Below are 17,500 nucleotides of genomic sequence, written 5' to 3' on the forward strand. Positions count from 1 at the left end.
CTGCTCATTTGTCTTCAAAGTTTGGAGTCCCTCTGGGCTTCGGGGATCCTGGGGCAGCAACAGTTGTTTTTCTTGGATCTCTGTGTCATTGGAACAAGGTGGGGTCAGCTCTGTGCACAGAGCCTGGAGCCGCCACCCTCCAGGTCACAGTTCGGGAGCACTTGTCCTGTACAGCCAAGGGATGTTCATTTTGTTAAAGGTTCTGTCGTGTTTTAATTTTAAGTTGCAGTGTCTGCACAAGATGACGCCACCAGCATTTTGATTAAGGATTTTATACATGAAAAAATTTTCATTATCTGAGTTCCCAGAGACCTCCTGATTGGTTGGCTGTCTGACCTGCAGCTGTGCCTCCGAGTGTTAAGGTGGCCGCTTGGGCAGGAAGGTGTGCCCTGTGCTGTTGTCTCTGTTATATGAGCAATTAATGGGGCTTTTTACTCTTGGGGAAGTCAAGACTCTTCATAACTAAAAAGAAAAAAAAGCACTTAAATGGATTTTGCTCATTTTCTCTTTGATTTCAGGAGAGTGAAGAGAGAGTGTGTGGAGTCATGAGTTGTCGCATGGTGAAATAGAGTGGCAGAGGGCTGAGTGCCACAGTTTGCATTTTTGGCACATGTGACATAGCCATGGGAGAAGAAGTTAAGGAATATGGCCTACTTTTCTTTTTTTTAAATAGGATCTTCTTCAATTAATTCATCCTGATCACTCTTCTTAATTCTTTTAACATCTGCCCAAATTATGGGAGAGGATATCTAGTCATTAAAAAGTGAGTGAAAGATTTGCGCATGTCTTATTTTCTCGTGAGTAAAGGAAAATGTTTGTGAAACTCAGTGGGGTTGCATTGCTGGCCATTTAGCTCCCAGGGGGCTGTTGAGGGGATGGGTGGGTGGGTGTGGACAGACCCCCTGACAAGGAAGTCCGCTGGCACAGGAGCCAGAGAGTAAGATGGGATGACCCAGGTCAGAGGAGGGGTCTGTCCCAAGTTAGTGTGCAGGCGGGGAGCTGCGTCCTGATGGCACAAGGACATCTGCCTGCTCCCTGTTGAAGCCGCCGTGAGAAGCCCTCTAGTGGGGATGAGTGGCACTGCGCTCCTCTCTGGCACTGGCACCAGTCTTGTCTTAGTCCCTCTGGACCCCAAGCTTAGTGTGGACCCTGCTCCAGCGGGAGGTCACTGAAGTGGGGAGCAGAGGGGTGTCCAGGGGCTTCCTTGTGGGCCCTGGACATGGCAATGGTTACACGCTGGACTGTCCATGTGCCAGGGCTTGACAGTAAGCAGAGTGGTGACACACCATGTCCTTTGCAGAGAGTACACAGGTGCTTTCTGAGGATGCTCACCTGCCTTGTCCGGATGGATGCTGGTTCTGTACGATTATCCCCTTGGAAAGTTGTGCTTGAGCAGAATAAGCAGAGTGGCCCTGTCCAGCCACCTCTGCTGTTAGGGCTGCAGTGGGGTGGGGGCGCCGTTCCTGGTCCACTATCTGTGCTCCCACTCCCCCGGCCTGCACTGTGCCATCTGTAGAGTCCTGCTGTACTCTGTGCTCACACTGGGGTTTTGATAATTCTCTACCTTTTTTTTTGTAATTGCAGAATCATAAAATATTTTAATTTCAAGGTTAGCAATTTTCTCTTGCATACTTAATTTATAATTAGCTGGTTTATAAACCTGTTCTGCGAATATAATTTTACTGTTGCCAAATGTTCTTCATGAATAATTAAGGGCAAATCCCTATTTATCAAATTATTAATATACCTAATAGCCTTGTTTTCATAAACAATGCATTGGAGTTGGATTTAAAGAAAACCTTCTCGGAGAGATCTGGTGTTTGGTTCCCACCACGGCGAGGACCCGCTCTGGGTGTCTGCACAGAGGGACGCTTGTGCTGTGTTGATGTCACGGCCCCCGGCCTTCTTTCCTCCACAAAAGCCCAGGTATCAGTAGCTGGACAAACACAATGGCCATTCACCGGTGGGACTGGCCTCCATGGCCTCGAGAACAATGTTGTTATTTGTTCTAGCAATTCACCAGGAGCATTTTTGGAGGAAACGTAACAGATGAAACCATCCTTTCAGCTTTTAAAGACCCTTTTGGCATCATCCTACCCCCATTAGTGGTGAGGGAAGCAACTTCTCCGTGCGAGTTTGGACACGAGGACGTAAAAAGCCCCAGTCTTGGCCCTCCAGTGGGTTGACCCGGACCCTATAAGATTCAGGTCCAGAAGATGGAGGAAGAGCTGCAGGATGTGCCTCTGTTTGGAAGGAAAACGAAAACTCACGTTATGGGGTGTGAGTGTAACACTTGCCGAGGCTCACATGGCCCCTCCTTCCTTTGGTGCCCACTAGGTTTCACTGAGTCCACGTATTGTTCTTTCCCTTGCACCAGAATTCAGATCATCTTCTCCCACATAGAAGGTTCCCACCTTACACCTATCAGCAGTTTGAACAGTTGAAGCAATCGGCAAGCCACATGCTCATTTGGAACTATTCGTGTAAAACCAAACTTGTGGGGTGTATCAGCCAAGAGTTTCTACGGTGGCGGCCGGTGGTGTGCCCTCCCTTCTTCCCTGCCGGACATGTTAGGGACTGAGCACCTGTCCAGAGTGAGGGAGGGGAGCCTGCTCTGTGTTTGCCAGTTCCTGTTCGCCAGGTCTCTGGTCCGGACTCCGAGAGGAGATGAGAGCTGTGCGCCTGTCTTCTTGGGGCTGCGATGTGTGCGCCCACTCGCCATGTGTGTGCGACTCCATGTGTATGATTCATTCCAGAGCAGTTTTAGTCCTCATAAAATATTCATTTTGGTTGTGCAGGGCCCTGTAATTGCCATCTCTCACCCTGAATTATTTATACCTTGCACAGACTGACAAAGCTTTGCCATGCGGCCCTAGATGAATCAGAAACACGGATCTTTGCTGCCAACAGCATTATAGTTTCACAAAATATGGCACCCACGTCATTCTGGGCTGCCTCATCTCTAAATCCAGCTTTTCTTGATTTGACATTTTCTTTACTCTTCCATTGTCTTAGTCAGGCAGAAAGGTTGCCTCTTAACTCTAAGCAGCAACCTTTCTGGCTTGCATTATAGCCGCTGTGCTTGAGAGGACTAATGTATCTTTATTGCTCTTACTTTTTTATGCTCGGTAACAAGACAGTGCTTGGGCTCACTTTAGAGCCATATATTATACATTAGCGATAAAATGATGCAAATAGTCCTGAATACTCTTCAAACAGATAGTGGAGATCAGCCTGGATCTAGCTGCTTGTCACAAAAACAGAAAATAAAAGGTGACGTGCGGGGTGGAGCTGAGACGCCCGCTCCCCAGCGGTGGGCTGTGCACAGGCCCGGGGCTGAGGGTCCCAGGTGGGGCTGGCGACCTGTATGGGCGTCTTTGTGGGTGGAGGAAGCACTCGGGGCTCCCCACTCCCAGCATCCTAAATGCATCTGTTGACCATGCAGCATCTTCCCAGCCCTGGGCTCACCCTGCCATCTCAGCTTTGCAGCCAGGCGCTGACTGGTATTTCCTTGTGTTTCTGCATTCCAGCCTGAAAACTCCTTCCTCACCAGGGGGACACCAGTGTGCACTCTCTCTCTCTCAGACACACTCTCTCGCACTCCAGGAGATGAGCACTTAGAAGGAAGGGCGTTGGAATCACGTCTGAATATTTAGGGGAACGGTGTTAACACAAATTAGGCTCTGGAAGGATGGAGCCAAACTCCTCCACAGACCTTTCAAAACTAGAAAGGAAAGAAACCCAATCGGCTCTGGATGTCGGGAGCTTTCGTTTCTGAGCGGAGACAATGACAACCTGCAACAATTCCAGTGAAAAATTCCCATGTGCCGAAGGGCTCCAGGAAAGATAATCTGTGGAATATTCACACACAGTGCTGGACGGTGGCGTGGGGAGCCGAGCAAGGTTTACTGTGATTTTAACACCTTGGTCCTTCCCTGAGCCACAGAAAGGGATTAATTTATGGCTCCTGGCTCATCAACAAAGGGAGGTGAGCAGGGACGGCTTGGTGCTGTTTCAAGTAATGGATGACCTGGACACACATTTCTCTTGTATTTGTTGACACGCAGGAGTAATGAAGTTAAAGCTTTGCACACATGTGCCCCCTCATTAAGCTGCATTACCTGCATTAAAACTAATAATTGCCACTCAGAGCTGTGCTCCCATTAATCATTTATAATGTTTTAATAAGTTTTTAATCAGGACCTAAAAGGCTGGAGAGGCCGGCATAGGCAGGTTCGACACTGATGTCCTACATGCATGCACAGGCTTGATTTAAAATGTGGTTTTTTATTAATAATTCAACCCACAAAGATGATAGTTCTTAATTAAGCAAGCTGGCATGGGTGGGGGAAAATTCGCATCTGAGTAGGAAAGGGTGAACGAGATCGTTCCCGTTTGGAGATTGGGAAAAAAACCAAAAACAAACGAACAACAAAAAACCTTATATTTGTTTTGAGCATGATCTCTGTAGCCAGCAGAAATCAGAATGGCAGGGAGAGCGTTCCCCTTATCTTCAGATCCCTAAAAACACACACACGTATGGTGGGAGAGGTTTGAAACCCTAAGTTGGGATAAGCGTAGGCACTTAATCTCTGCGCACAAAGTCTATGTAGAAGTCTCCCCTGGAGCTGGCAACAAGTCAGGGGGTGCATCTGATGTGAGCCAAGTGATGCTGGCATTTTTCTTAAATAAGGAGCTCCGTGATCAGAGCTGGCAAATAGAGCAGTGTCCAGAGGGAGTGAGGAAGCTGTTTTAATGAGCCCGCAGCGAAAGACAAAATACAGACTGATTGACAGGGCGAATGATCTGCTGGGGAAATAATGTCAATGCTGCATCGCCCATTAGAAATAGAGAAATAGGTAAAGGAGGAAAAAAGAAAGATAGGCCCTTGAAACAAGAACCCTAGTGTAAATATAGTGCACTTCACATTTCTTTGTGTTGTGCAGTTGACTTCTTTTAAAGAGATAACCTTATCAAAACTATCATGAAATATCAGGAACAGTTACAGAAAACACTAACTAGGATCCTGACAGCAAGCCGGGTAGGGTAACTGACAAAGCGTAGAACTCTGGGATGCGTTTGCTTTTAGAGCGTCTACCTGGGTTTTACTTATCTGAACACATTAAAACCACCCGGAAAAGTTTAATGCAAGTCATACAAATTTCTCCAAAAGGAGGGCTTGGCGCAGGATCTGTTATGGAGGTGGGTATTGAACTGGCCAGCAAAGCTATTAAATCCCATCAGATCTCTTTGGCATCATTTTAATGAGAATCATTGCAAAAGTACAAGATCATGGTATCTTTAAGTGCCTCTTGACAGCCGCTGCTGAAATTGTGATGAAAAGAAAAACCATTATAGCAGAATTTAGCGATAAGGCTCTTTGGAGGGACGATGGGCCCTAGTGTGGCTCTAGACCAGGAAGGGTTAATTTTCTAAACCTAATAATGTTCGATAGTGAGGTATTTGTCAGGAGATAAAGAAGTGATAGAATCTGGGAAGTGGGTCCCTTGGCGATTGTAGTACAAATATTGTTAATGCGGTGTGGTTACTACAGCGGAGGAAGTGAAATAGCTCTGGTCCACTAGAGACAGGCTCTGCTACAGTAGAGCGGGAACCTCCAGACAAAGGCCAGTAATTGTTGAACTGCGAGTCAAGCCGTGGATATTTTCAAATCCTTATACATCTACATTTACATGCAGGATATCATGCGTGCCGAGGGACGGCGCACACGGAGACTGGGAACCCACGGCGGGGAGCCGGGCGGCCCCAGACTTCTCGCCCGGGGAGGGAGGCCCCTCACAAAGGACATCTGGGCACAGCTGTAAAATTCAATACTGTCACCCTCTGCCCCCTTCATTATGACGTCATGTAGGCACTACAAGTATATGAGACCCATAACTTGAAATGTACAAGAATTTAATAAGTCTGGTGTTAAAGCAATTTGTCATGGCATATTTGAAGAATAAATCAGACTAATGGAGCAGATTTTTCCTCCCGTATGGCATTAAAGAACGTGAGCCCAGTAATAGCTAATGGCAGGAGTAGGGAGAAAAAGAGAGGCCTGACATTAAGACCCTCACATTTTGGAAATCCGATACGTATTGACCTGTGTACTATCTCAGTGCACAGATCTGATGTCAGCAGAATGTCGTCTTGTATAGGAACTGCTCATTACAGGTTCTGTGAAGGAAGCACATTGTCTCCGAGCACCAGAACCCGATCGGCTAGAATTGCTCAGTAATCAATACTCCAGCGACTGATGGCCGGCCGCGCACACACCACAGCTGCGGCCACTGCTTTCAGGGACTTCCCAGTAATTAGCAGGGACTTCGAGGAAGCACTCCACCGGTCACTTTCTTATCAGTCAGGCAAAAGTCTCTTAAAGGCTCTATCTTTTAATTTGACTCTTTAACTATTTCCTTCCAAGAGCACAGTGACAGCCGCAGCCACCGACACCCCAGGAGGGTCCCCGACTCCTCGTCACGTGCTCCTCTCTTCTTTGGGGCGGGGACTTTTTTTGGTGATGGTGAATTAAGTGAGATGGACGTAACTCGAAATTGACAATTTTAAAGTGAACAATTCAGCGGCGTTTAGTGCATTCACAAGGTTGTGCAGCCGCCACCAGTGTCTAGTTCCAAACGTTTCCGTGGCCCCAAAAGGAGACCCATTAAGCAGTTTCTTTCCATCCCCCTCCCGCCAGCCCCTGGCCGCCGCCAATGGGTGGTGACTTTTGCAACTGCATTTTCTGGTTGGTTTTCTGGACTCACTTTTTCTAGTTAAGGTGATTACATATTAAAATAGTCTCCTGGCTTTGCGTTCTGGATTCAGGAACTAAAAACGTGGGGGTTCGATCTGGAGTGGGGTCTGCAGTCCCCGGTAACCTCCAGAAGCTGTCAGTGCCATGATTTACACTCGGACGCTTTGGGTCTTTTGATTGATGACATGGAGGCCTGTCTGTTGCCATATTCGTTTGCTGCTTATTAAGAGCTTTGCCTTAAAACGGAAAAGTGAGCCCCCCCCATAAAAGATTCCAATATTTTTCATTCTTGACTCGGATTTCTCATATTAGCCATAATTGAGGGCCAGAAGAGAAGGTTGTGCCTGCTAAGGCTGAGACCGGAAATCAGGCGTGGGAGGGGCCCTTTGGAAGCCACAGCCCTTTCCTCGGAGTGGGGCTGCGGGGGTGCACCTAGGAATCGCCGATCCTGTCTTCACGCGGCCCATCAGGTTGGCATCTTGCAGCACGCTGTCACTCACGTTCTCAAGCGCTGGCAAGACCAAGCTCTGGAACTGTCTGAAACTTGACAATTAAAAATTTTTTTAAAAAGCACATAGGGTTCCTGAGATGCTGAGAACAGGTAATTTCAAACAAGTGAAATCCACATGCAAAAGGCAGGTCTTAAAGCTGCAGGAAGTTTCCTTTCTCCTCAATCACCAGGGTGCGCACGCCAAGCCCACTGCACCTCTAAGGAGACACTCTATTTCTCCTTTGACCAGAGGGAAAGAAATCATTATGACATGATTAGTGGCTTCAGTTCGGTGAGAAACAGCAGTGGCAGGGAAGGCGGTGGGGCTGGGTGGTATTAATTACCTAACACTTGCTGGCAAGATAATTTCATCAGATTTGGTCACTGGTAAGTTGCAGCTTTTGATAAAAGTGGGCAAGTTCTTAGCTGCTGGAAACGTGAGGGAAAGGAATGGTGTCAGAGGGAGTGCATCTCATCTGCTTTTCTCTGACAAACCAAATTCATTCCTTATGTAATTGATAACGGCCTTGGCCAATTATTTCACACGTTACAATACACAGAGGCCCCCTTTACAGGTTTTGCAGGGCTGTAATTAGCTATGCTAATATCTCCTTTATTGGCCTTAATATTGCTCAACACCTTTTGCCATCCTGGAACCCACTAGAGCCCCATGGCCTGTCAGGACCGCTGATTATTGAGAAGGATAGCTTTAATCAAACATAATTGCAGTTAATTTTTCTCTCCTGCTCTCTGTTGCCAGCGTCTAATGCCACGGACTCCTTGATATTCCATTAAATTACAATTAAACAGCCTCCTTTGTTTCTGATTGTCCTGAACAACACCACAAAGTTCTGTAGCCGCTTAAAGGAGAGCTGTCTGGTCCTAATTGCCTGCTCGCTCACAAAGGGCCAATTTACACAATACCCATGTAGAATTTAAACAGTTCATAATGTAATGGATATTACACAGGAGCCTAACACTACAATTAAAATGATTTTCATCAGATAGAGAAGCTCTGGTTAATCAGCTTCATAAAAGTAAATATAAATGAACTAATTCATAGCTTAAACACACAGAAATGGAGCAGACTTTGAAATTAGTTACTGCGGTGGGGGCTCGCCCCGTACCGAGTGATACCTAGATTGGGCTCCAGTTAAAACGGTTGATCCCGTTGTTTATTTTAGCCGCCGCTTAGTGCTTCTGTTAGCGCTGGCCTGGTTTGAGAGGATCCTGATACAGATGTAACCAAGTCCAAACTTTTAACTTTCTTCAGCAGGGAGAGCAGTGGCCCCCACTCTCTTTAGAGCGATGGAAGAGCAGTCTCTGCAGAAATGAGGGCGGGCCTTGGAATTCCTAGCTCAGACTCAAGCTATCAGTTGCTGGTCCGGCGGCTCTCCCTCCCTGCCCTCCCAGGCGGAGGGCCCCGGGGTCCGTCCTCACGGGTGCTCCTGACTTAGAGGAGGAAGCCTGCTGGAGCCAGCTCTCCTAGGAGCGAATGAGATCGCCCAGCTGGCGTTTGCTCATAATCCCTGCTCGCGCTCCAAGAGGAAACCTGATTTCCAAAGTAATGAGATCACGCCTTTCCCCTTTTAATCGCTACCGAGAACTTTCCAGGATTTCGTACGCTGTTTCCGAGCAGAATATTACTGGGGAGTTTCGCCTGATGTGTAGCAGTCTGCCCTAAACTGCTGCTTTCCCCTCCTGCCTGGGAGAAACAAGTAAATAAAGCCCATATTTCAAGCTTGATTTACTCTGGTACCTACTGTGAAAGATGATGACTCTTTAGGGAAATAAAGACAGGGTCAGGGAATTAGTGTACATAATGGTCATTTTGATGATAGGCCAACAGATGCACCGGGAAGCACACTGTACACAATTAAGCATAATGTACTAATGACAGGTTAGAATGTTTACTGCCTCTTCGCCATTGCGCAGCAAATCCATGTTTAGCAGTAATAAAGAGTTTATTGGTGTTAAAGCCAAAGATTTTCTGACATAGGAAAGATTTTTCGTTTCATAACAAGAGTATTAAGTCCTTTGTGTACCGGGCTCTGGAAGTGAGATATGTAAAGTGGTTGTCAGATATTTCGTAGGAAAAAGCCAATTAAAGGGTAATTGAGTAAAGGATGAGAATTAGCATTTGACTTCACATGTCGGGCATTCAATTTTCGCACCGTCCCCCAAATGTGGTCCCGGCGCATCTCACTGAGCTCTGGGTGGGTGGAAGCTCACGATGGCTTCGTACCTAACATGTACAGTGTCAGCGGTCACGCGCTGGCCGTGCGGTGCCATCCGCCGTCTGAAGGCTTAATCGAATCCTTGAGTCTGTCAGTGTAACCAAAACGAGGATAAAAGGTAATCACAAGGCTCCTCTTTCTCCCCATTGACGCTTTCTTGGTCTGTCTCTACAGATGTCATGCCTTACTGTGTGTGATTGGGACCTGACTGCCTGAAAAGGACCCTGCTCTCTGGGGCCCTACACTATACATCTTTCCCAAGGACTTACCCTGCTTGTGAGCACTTGAAATAGAAGCAGAAACTACCACTGCCACATCCCAAATAAGTGTGTGTGTGTATGTGTGTGTGGGCGCGCGTGTGTTTACCTGCTCCAGTGGACCCCTGAGAATGCTCGGGATGTTTCTGGGTCCCAGCACCCAACTTTGTTCTGCTAATTTCTGCCCTTGATGCTCGTTGAGGCCCAAGACTACTCAGCCCAGCTCACCCTCCTCAAGACAGTGCGTGGCCAGGGCTCTTTAGACCACCTTGAAAAACCGCTCCGCTCTCTTGAAGGTAGAAGGGTAAACTGGCTAAAAGGACATAAAGGGATTTTTAAAAACCTCCTCTGGAGGCGGGGAAAAAATCTTTCCTATCACAAAAAAAAAAACCTCCCGTAGACGGCTTCATATAGAAGAGCAGCTTCTCGGGCCGGCGCCTGCTCAGAAGATTAGCCGGGTGGTAATGTGCGGCATAATTGCACCGTGTGGCTGTCCCCGAAGTGAAACCTAATTGCCTGACAGGACGATAACTTTGTGACGCCCTCACCTTGTTAGGCCCTTTCTGATGCAGTTCAAATGCAGTGTGGCCGCAGGTGTGCCTAATTTACCTCGCTGCAGAGCGCGTGGAGTTTAATTGCACAGTGGTTGTTAGGAAAAATTGGTGGGTGGAATATCAAGTGACTTACTGTATGCTGATGGCAGATGGTGTTAGGAGGCCCTGTGAGCTAAGTGTATAGGTGAGGTGAGTTAATAAAAGATGTAAATTCTGGCCTAAAATAGGGAGGCTACGCGGTATGTAAGAAAATTTAATTAAGTGGCCACCATTCTTTTTCCCATCAATCGGATCTTCTTGTGCCATGGTAAAAAGTCATCCAGGGTGCGTTGGGAATGCCATTAGAGGAGTGAATCTTAGACTACTGAGTCTTTTTATTTTCTGATATGAGAATTGTCAACAAGGAACCTTGACCACAAGGTTGAGTTCAAAGACATCATGTGAAACTTCATAAAAAATTAATAATGATCGAGTAGGACAGACAACATTGGAAAGAAAGTAAAGAAGATTTTTGTTTATAGCTTTGCTGGACAGGATGCTTAGACACCGGAAGAGGGCAGATGTGTCAGCATAGAGACCGCACCTTCGTTTGGCTCACGATGGATGTGGCCTTCTCAAGAGGGGCAGAGGTGATACAGGGACAGGACCCCCTGTTTCTCCATGGTCAGTGTTACAGCCGGGCTCCCAGTGTCCGTACATTCATGCTGCCAGCCAGAGCTCCCACATTTGTCAGTGAGCATACAGGAATGGGGAGGACAACATGATGATGTTTTTGTCACAGCATCTCAACACACTGTCAGGACCCCTCAAACTTCGTGCTTCAAAACGCAAGGGCAGGGTGGGTGGGAAATAGAAACAGCTCTCGTGCCTGGCCTCGCCTCTCCAGCCCAGGATAGCACCCGCTTCTTTCCTATTCTCTGCCTCAGTAACAGTTTCATTGTCATATCAAGGATTGTTGATTATTCCCATAAAGACACAAGTCACAGAAGTCATTGTAGCCCTTAAAACAACACCCGCCCCCCCATCCTTTCTTTGCTTAAGAGTTGTTCCCATTGTAACTTGTAAAATAGGTCTTAAAAGTGTGTTTACCTAGGCAGAGATGTCCTCTGGGGTTAGGGTTGCCAGATAAAATTCAGCATGTCAAGTTAAATTTGAATTTCAGATAAACAACAATTTTTTAGGATAGATATGTTTTGGGACGTATCTATCCTAAAAAAGTTATTTGTTATTTATCCAAAACTCTAATTTAACTAGGCATGCTGTATTTTTATTTGCTGAAGCTGGCAGCCCCATCCAGGGTGGACAATTAGCCAGTCGTTAATGGTCAGTCGTGCAAAGATCCAGGCAGGAAATGGCCAATCCAAGTCACGGTTGTTTTTGTAAAGCCTATGATGTCCAGACAAATGTAAGTCACTACTTTCACATGTGGAGACGTTCCATGCTGGCCGTCAGGCCCAGAGGCACCTGCTCCGTGTCTTCCAGGGTCTTCTCTCAATATTGCCCCTACAGGGCAGCTCCAGGCAGTTGTGGGATGGTCTCCGTTACTCCCCATGCAAGAGTGTCTTTCAAAAAGTTTGTGTCTTTTGTCTGATAACCCTAACAGATATCCATTTTTTGTATTTTTATAGATTCTTTCTAAAGTTTTTCCTCAAGTGCAATCAGAACTGTTTGAAGAATGCAGGCAACCCTCGAGATATGCGGAGATTCCAGGTACACGTTTCTCAAAGACACAAGGACCACGGTCCTGGCTTTTAATATGAAATTTGAATTCTTTGATATTGCAGTTGTTCAGGAAACAATCTTAGTTCTCCAAGGGCTTGGGATCAAACCAGAATTGGTTCATTTGATAATACATTTAACTCAAATGCTTTACAGATGATCTGGCATCTTCAGCTCACCAGATTCATTGAGTCCAGTTATGACCCACGATGAACTGAATTGGCTCTGAATACATGACCTAAGCTTTTGCCCCGATTACAAGATGTGTCTCTTAGGGCGGGCATGCTGCCCTGGACTTTTGTGTCGGGCTGCTAGATATCTGGAAATCACGGTTATCAGAGCTGTAGGTTAAGTTGGGTTCCCTCTTACAGTCAACCATGGTAAGTCTCGTAGGTGTATTTCAAAATGACTGTTTTAGAATTTTTTCAAATAGAGTCTTCTTAACGGTAGTATCTAATTTAGCCTGTTTCCTCAGTTGTACATGGCTGTTTGTGGTCGCTTGATGAGAACATGGAGTCCATGCTGAAATGTTCTTTTAGGAATTGATTGATTTCTCATGGCCAAGAGCCATAATGCAACCAGTTGGGTGTACCCGAGACCTTGGGCCCTCCACGTGAAGGGAGCTGCACCTCTCTGTTGCAGGCCTCAACAGATTCTGGAACGCTTTCCTAGCTCAGCTCCCTTCCCCTGGGTTTTGACGTGTTCCTGCCTCCTTAATTCCATGCCTAGTTTCTAGACTGTGTTCCTGGATGTGGGCTGACGCGTTCTCTGGTCTGCCTCCAAGGATTTCATCTCAACGAGAGAGGTGGCGAGCTGGATGGCTCAGGGATGAGTGATGGCCAAGTTCATAGTTTTCTTGACTTTGTTTGTGAACGGTTAGGAGGCTACCTCAGGGCGAAGGGTACTCTGCACACATGATGGATTATTTCGCTGATGTTAATTGTAAAAATATGCTGGGTTGGGACACAAAACTGCTGCTGGTCCCTACCAACCAGAGAGGGATTTGGCTGCTCATGGAAATGTTTGCTAGATTGGATGAGTTACCAAATGATTCTTATTTGAGATTTAGATGAGTTGACCATCAAATCGCTCAAGGTGTTTTTTAGAAAACCTTTTGTTTTAGAAAACCTTTAGTCTTTTAGCGAAACAGGTGACATCTGTTTTTCCAGCCAACCAGCCAATCAGAGAAGGGTCTTTGGGCTTGCCCAACTCCCACTCTGAAGCTGGGGACAGTGTCTCTTGCAAACAGCTGGGCCTGTTCCCATTTTTCTTGTGCAAGGCTTCACAGGTGCTATTGATCCATCTAACAGAGCAGAGGTCACACATTGTCTACCGGTGGCCAAATGCAGCATCAGTCACAAGTGGAGACCGCAGTTACTAGAAAGACTTCCTCCAGTCTCTTTAGCTAATCTCCCTGCCTCTCAGAAGGTTTAACTGGACTTAACGGCAGGTCGGGGCTTACACAGTATTTCCGACCGGTTTCACAGTCTCAGCACCTTTCTGTAGGTGCACTGCAGGGTTGGCCTGGGCTGAGAAACAAAACACAGCTTGTCTGCTTTCTCTTTGCTGAACTACACTCTTTTCCCTTGGTGACTGACCTATATGTAGATGAAAGAGCAAAGACAGTGTCCTTTATTTTATTTTTACCTTTTCTTACTGCTTTAACATATCATGGGCTAGGAACTTTAAAAGGCTCAAGACTGTGTCTCAGTGTTAGTTACGTGTCTTGGCATCGTACTCAGGTGATGTGTTGGGGCCTGGGGCGGGGCCTGGCAGATGGACCACTAGGAGGGCACCTGGGTGACAGGAGCAGCCCTGCATCCTCTGGGCAGAGGCTGCCAGGCCCACTAGTGGCGCCAAAGTCGTGTCAGAGCCAGCCCAGCCAGGGCAATGCAGATGACCGCCCCGTAGGCAGCAGTCAACAGAGAGGATGCTGAGGCACCTGAGGCTGGACCTGCAGACGCTGGTGGTGGCACTTAACGGTATTTCAAGGCTCAGAAGGGCCTGATACTCCAGCACTCTTGGCAATGCCCACAGGGGAGAGAGTTGTCAAGGAAGGTGCCCCCGACGAGGGAGCTTTATGGGGTGCAGTGGGTACTGGCCCTGCTTCACTGTCTTCTTGTGGGGCCTGAGATTTTTAATAAAAAAATCAGTTACTCACACATGTTTTATATGTAAGTGTGTAGCTGTGGCCTTTTTTGAACCCTGAAAAATACTCTTTATTTATTTTTAATCACTTCTATTCATCTTTTTAAAAACATTTTTTAAACTAATAGACTTTTTTTTTCAGAGCAGTTTTAGGTTTACAGAAAAATTTCAGAGACTTCCCATACACCCCGTGGGCACGCCCACCACACAGACACACACAGTTTCCCCTATTATTAACATCCTACATTGACGTGGGGCATTTGCTACGTTGCAGGAACCAATACACTATTATGAACTAAGGCCCATCATAGCTTTGGCTTGTAATAGTCATTTTACATGGCATGTTGTGACATATGTGGACTGAGCAGGGAGGGCCAACGTGGACTGGGAACCCTTCCGGTCCCCACTCACCTGCTCCTTGCACGTTTCCCTGGGGGGTTCTGGTCTTCTGGGTGGTGCTGGCCCTCACCACTGCCCAAACACTCTCTGCTCCCCAAATCCAGGCTCCAGCCTCAGGAGTCCTGCTGAGAGACCCAGACTGAACCTGGGCTCAAATCGTTGTTCTCCAGCTATTTTGGAAATAATGCTCCAGTTGGACTCACCTCGGTTAAAGAACAATCTCAAGGCTGGGTTGTAATTTCCTGCTTCCTGAGTCCCTTAAGAGGTGTCATTTCTGGGATGCTGTCACAAGCTCACTGGGAAGGTGTCTGGGGTCAGCAAGGCTGTCCTTGCGTGCGTGAGTTCCTTTTCTACTTCTACCATGAAGATCTGAGAGTTTACAGAGACCCCTCCACCATCTCTTCCTGGGCCGCGCTCTGAGCCTGGACCTGAGATGGGAGCCTTTCCCTCCCACAGAAAGGACGTTCCGTTGGCGTACCAGGGTCCTCGCCAGCCTTCACAATGAGCTTGAGAAAGGATACTTTCCCTGGATTGAAAACACTTTCACTATTCATATTCAGCTAGGTCTTTTCAGATGCAAAAAAGTTCATTACCAGACCTCAGATGCAGTTGTCAAATTGACCCGGGGATCCTCTGATGGGACCGTGTGGGTTGAAGCAGCGCGTCTGATTTATGAAGCCTTTTTTTGGGCACCTGTGAATCCTCACAACTCTTCAAGGCAGGACAGTCTCAAGTGAACTAATTTTAATTAGATAAACTATCTAATCAATATGTGAACAGATCAATCAAAACAGCAGCTTTAAAATGAGTGGCTAGAGGGGTGTTTCTGAAGCTAATGGCTAGAAGAATATTTCTCTGAATTGAATTCACTTGTTAGCATAATGGGAGATTAAACTGTAATTAGCGTAGCAGGTTTCGAAGAGCAGCAATCTTAAGTCAAAACAAAACAAAACAACCCACCCACCCCCGTTAGCCAAAAAAGCTGTGAATGCGCGTCAGTCAAGGGAGAATTTCCAGGAACACGTGCGGGTGCCTTTCGCTCTGCAGTATTTAAGATGGCTTTGCTTGTAGCTAATGGGGGACTGTGCCTTCCTTTGCCAACTCCAGTTTCAAATCCACTTCGTCTTCGCAGGTTGTTGTGTCGACAACAGTCAACGTGGACGGCCACGTGCTGGCCGTGTCTGACAACATGTTTGTGCACAACAATTCCAAACATGGGCGGCGGGCCCGCCGCCTAGACCCGTCAGAAGGTACGGCCCCTTCTTATCTGGAAAATGGTAGGCACATGTTACATGTCTTTTTTTTATTTGCGATGCTTCTTTTTCTTTGCACCATTCTTTATGTTGCTTCATGTCGAGTTACTCTCACCAGGTCCCCCCTTGTTGGTCAGCCCTCCCTCCCATGCCATGGCAGGGCGCGAGTGCTCCCCAGAGTGGACCAGGACAGAGTCGTCTGCTGCTCCCGCCTCTCCCTGTACTGAGGGGCTCAGCTTTCCCCCTCACCTCACTGCCATGGCTTTCACTTTATTCGTTTGTTTCTAAGCTTTCTTTTGCTTAGAGCTTTTCTTGCAATTTTAATTTACTTGGTTTTATTTTGGCTTGTTATAAGCCCCCATCCAGAAGATCATCCAGATACTTTGTACACGTTGCAGTGGGTGGTAACATCCTGGTCCAGTCAGCTCAGAATGGACTTCTAGGACCATTTCCTGCTCCTGGATGGAGAGATAGAGAGAGAGAGTGCGTGTGTGTGTGTGTGTGTGTGTGTGTGTGTATGTATGTGTGTTCACGTGCGGAGGTGGGTTGAGGGAGGAGAAAAAAACAGCATAAAATGTTTTTTACCAAATGCTTGCAAGTGAGGGATTTCTTGTTTTGCTTGTTAAAAGAGAAGAATTTTGGTAAGAGTGATAGGCAGGGCAAAGTGTTCTTGTACACGGAGTCAGAATTCAGAAAAACTCAGACACAGAGGTCCTAACTGAGCCCCTCGTTCACACCCTGCTGCATGCTTGTGCACAGGTGCCCACGATTTATCGCATCCCCTTTAAAATAAGATCCACCTCCTCCATCAAACATTTCTTAATAATCATGAGATTCTGACCAATGTGAATGATTGGGAAAACAATGTGAGGGTTTTTTTTTTTAAGTGAATTGCAAACAAAACAGCATGATTCAATTCTTTAGAGTAAAAGCCTATAAAACTAAATGGTTTTAAGACAAATCCTCTATACTGAGGTCTCGAATTCAGGAGCCACACATGAGGCAGACAGACGCATACTCAGGAAAATGAATGAAGCATGTGCGGATTATCAGAATGAAATATGATTCAGACATAAAAACTAGAAGACAATTTATGAATCTGCTGTGGTCCACAAAAATAAACTAATTTGTTTTTCTACATTAATGACTAAGGTATAAGAGAACAAAAATATAATAATTAAAGGTCGCCCTGGGTGCCAGAGTCATTAGAATCTGTGACGTACTGTTTATCTCCTTCCTATGCACTGAAGGTAGGTGTGTGTTTTGCTTAGCAACCATCACTAATGAGGTTCACAATTAAGAAGGTTGAATCCCCGTCCTCAGTCCCTTGCTTCCCCGGGGAGCCAGAGCTCGCAACGCGATAGGTTCAAGGAGGTCCCCTCAGCCCTCTGGTGTTAGGTTGTAGTCTGGGTCCAAAACCAGCCTCCTCTAATGAGCTATTATGATCTGAGCAAAGTACAAGTATTTATTTTTATAAGTAGCATGAAAAAGCATTTGACTGTAAGCAGAAAATACAGCATTTAGAAAAATAAAGGCCACTAGTGTGGGTGCCTTGGAGATAAAACCCAGCTAATCAAAAGCTATTTGCAGAAGCAGTGTTGCTTAAGATTTTTTTTATGTTTGTTTCTCAATATTTTATCCACATTTAAACCAAGTCACTCTCTTGCAAAAGACTGGAATACCTTG

The 17,500-nt window shown here is 46.5% G+C and overlaps 1 protein-coding gene across 19 annotated transcripts in view; it reads left to right on the plus strand.

The window, feature by feature from the left end:
* The window catches only part of EBF3 (EBF transcription factor 3), a 120,274-nt gene that overhangs the window by 67,008 nt on the left and 35,766 nt on the right, over window positions 1-17,500 (plus strand). For 12 of the 19 annotated variants that reach the window (XM_023636915.2, XM_023636931.2, XM_023636938.2 and 9 more), the window contains exons 7-8: window positions 11,924-12,005; window positions 15,694-15,838. In XM_023636915.2, the coding sequence (XP_023492683.1) occupies window positions 11,924-12,005; window positions 15,694-15,838 (227 nt within the window). The remainder of the gene's footprint in view (window positions 1-11,923; window positions 12,006-15,693; window positions 15,839-17,500) is intronic. The other 7 variants (XM_023636928.2, XM_023636947.2, XM_070250164.1 and 4 more) reach the window with 1 other exon arrangement.

Source organism: Equus caballus, chromosome 1 (assembly GCF_041296265.1).
Source record: "Equus caballus isolate H_3958 breed thoroughbred chromosome 1, TB-T2T, whole genome shotgun sequence".
NCBI classification, from domain to species: Eukaryota; Metazoa; Chordata; class Mammalia; order Perissodactyla; family Equidae; genus Equus; species Equus caballus.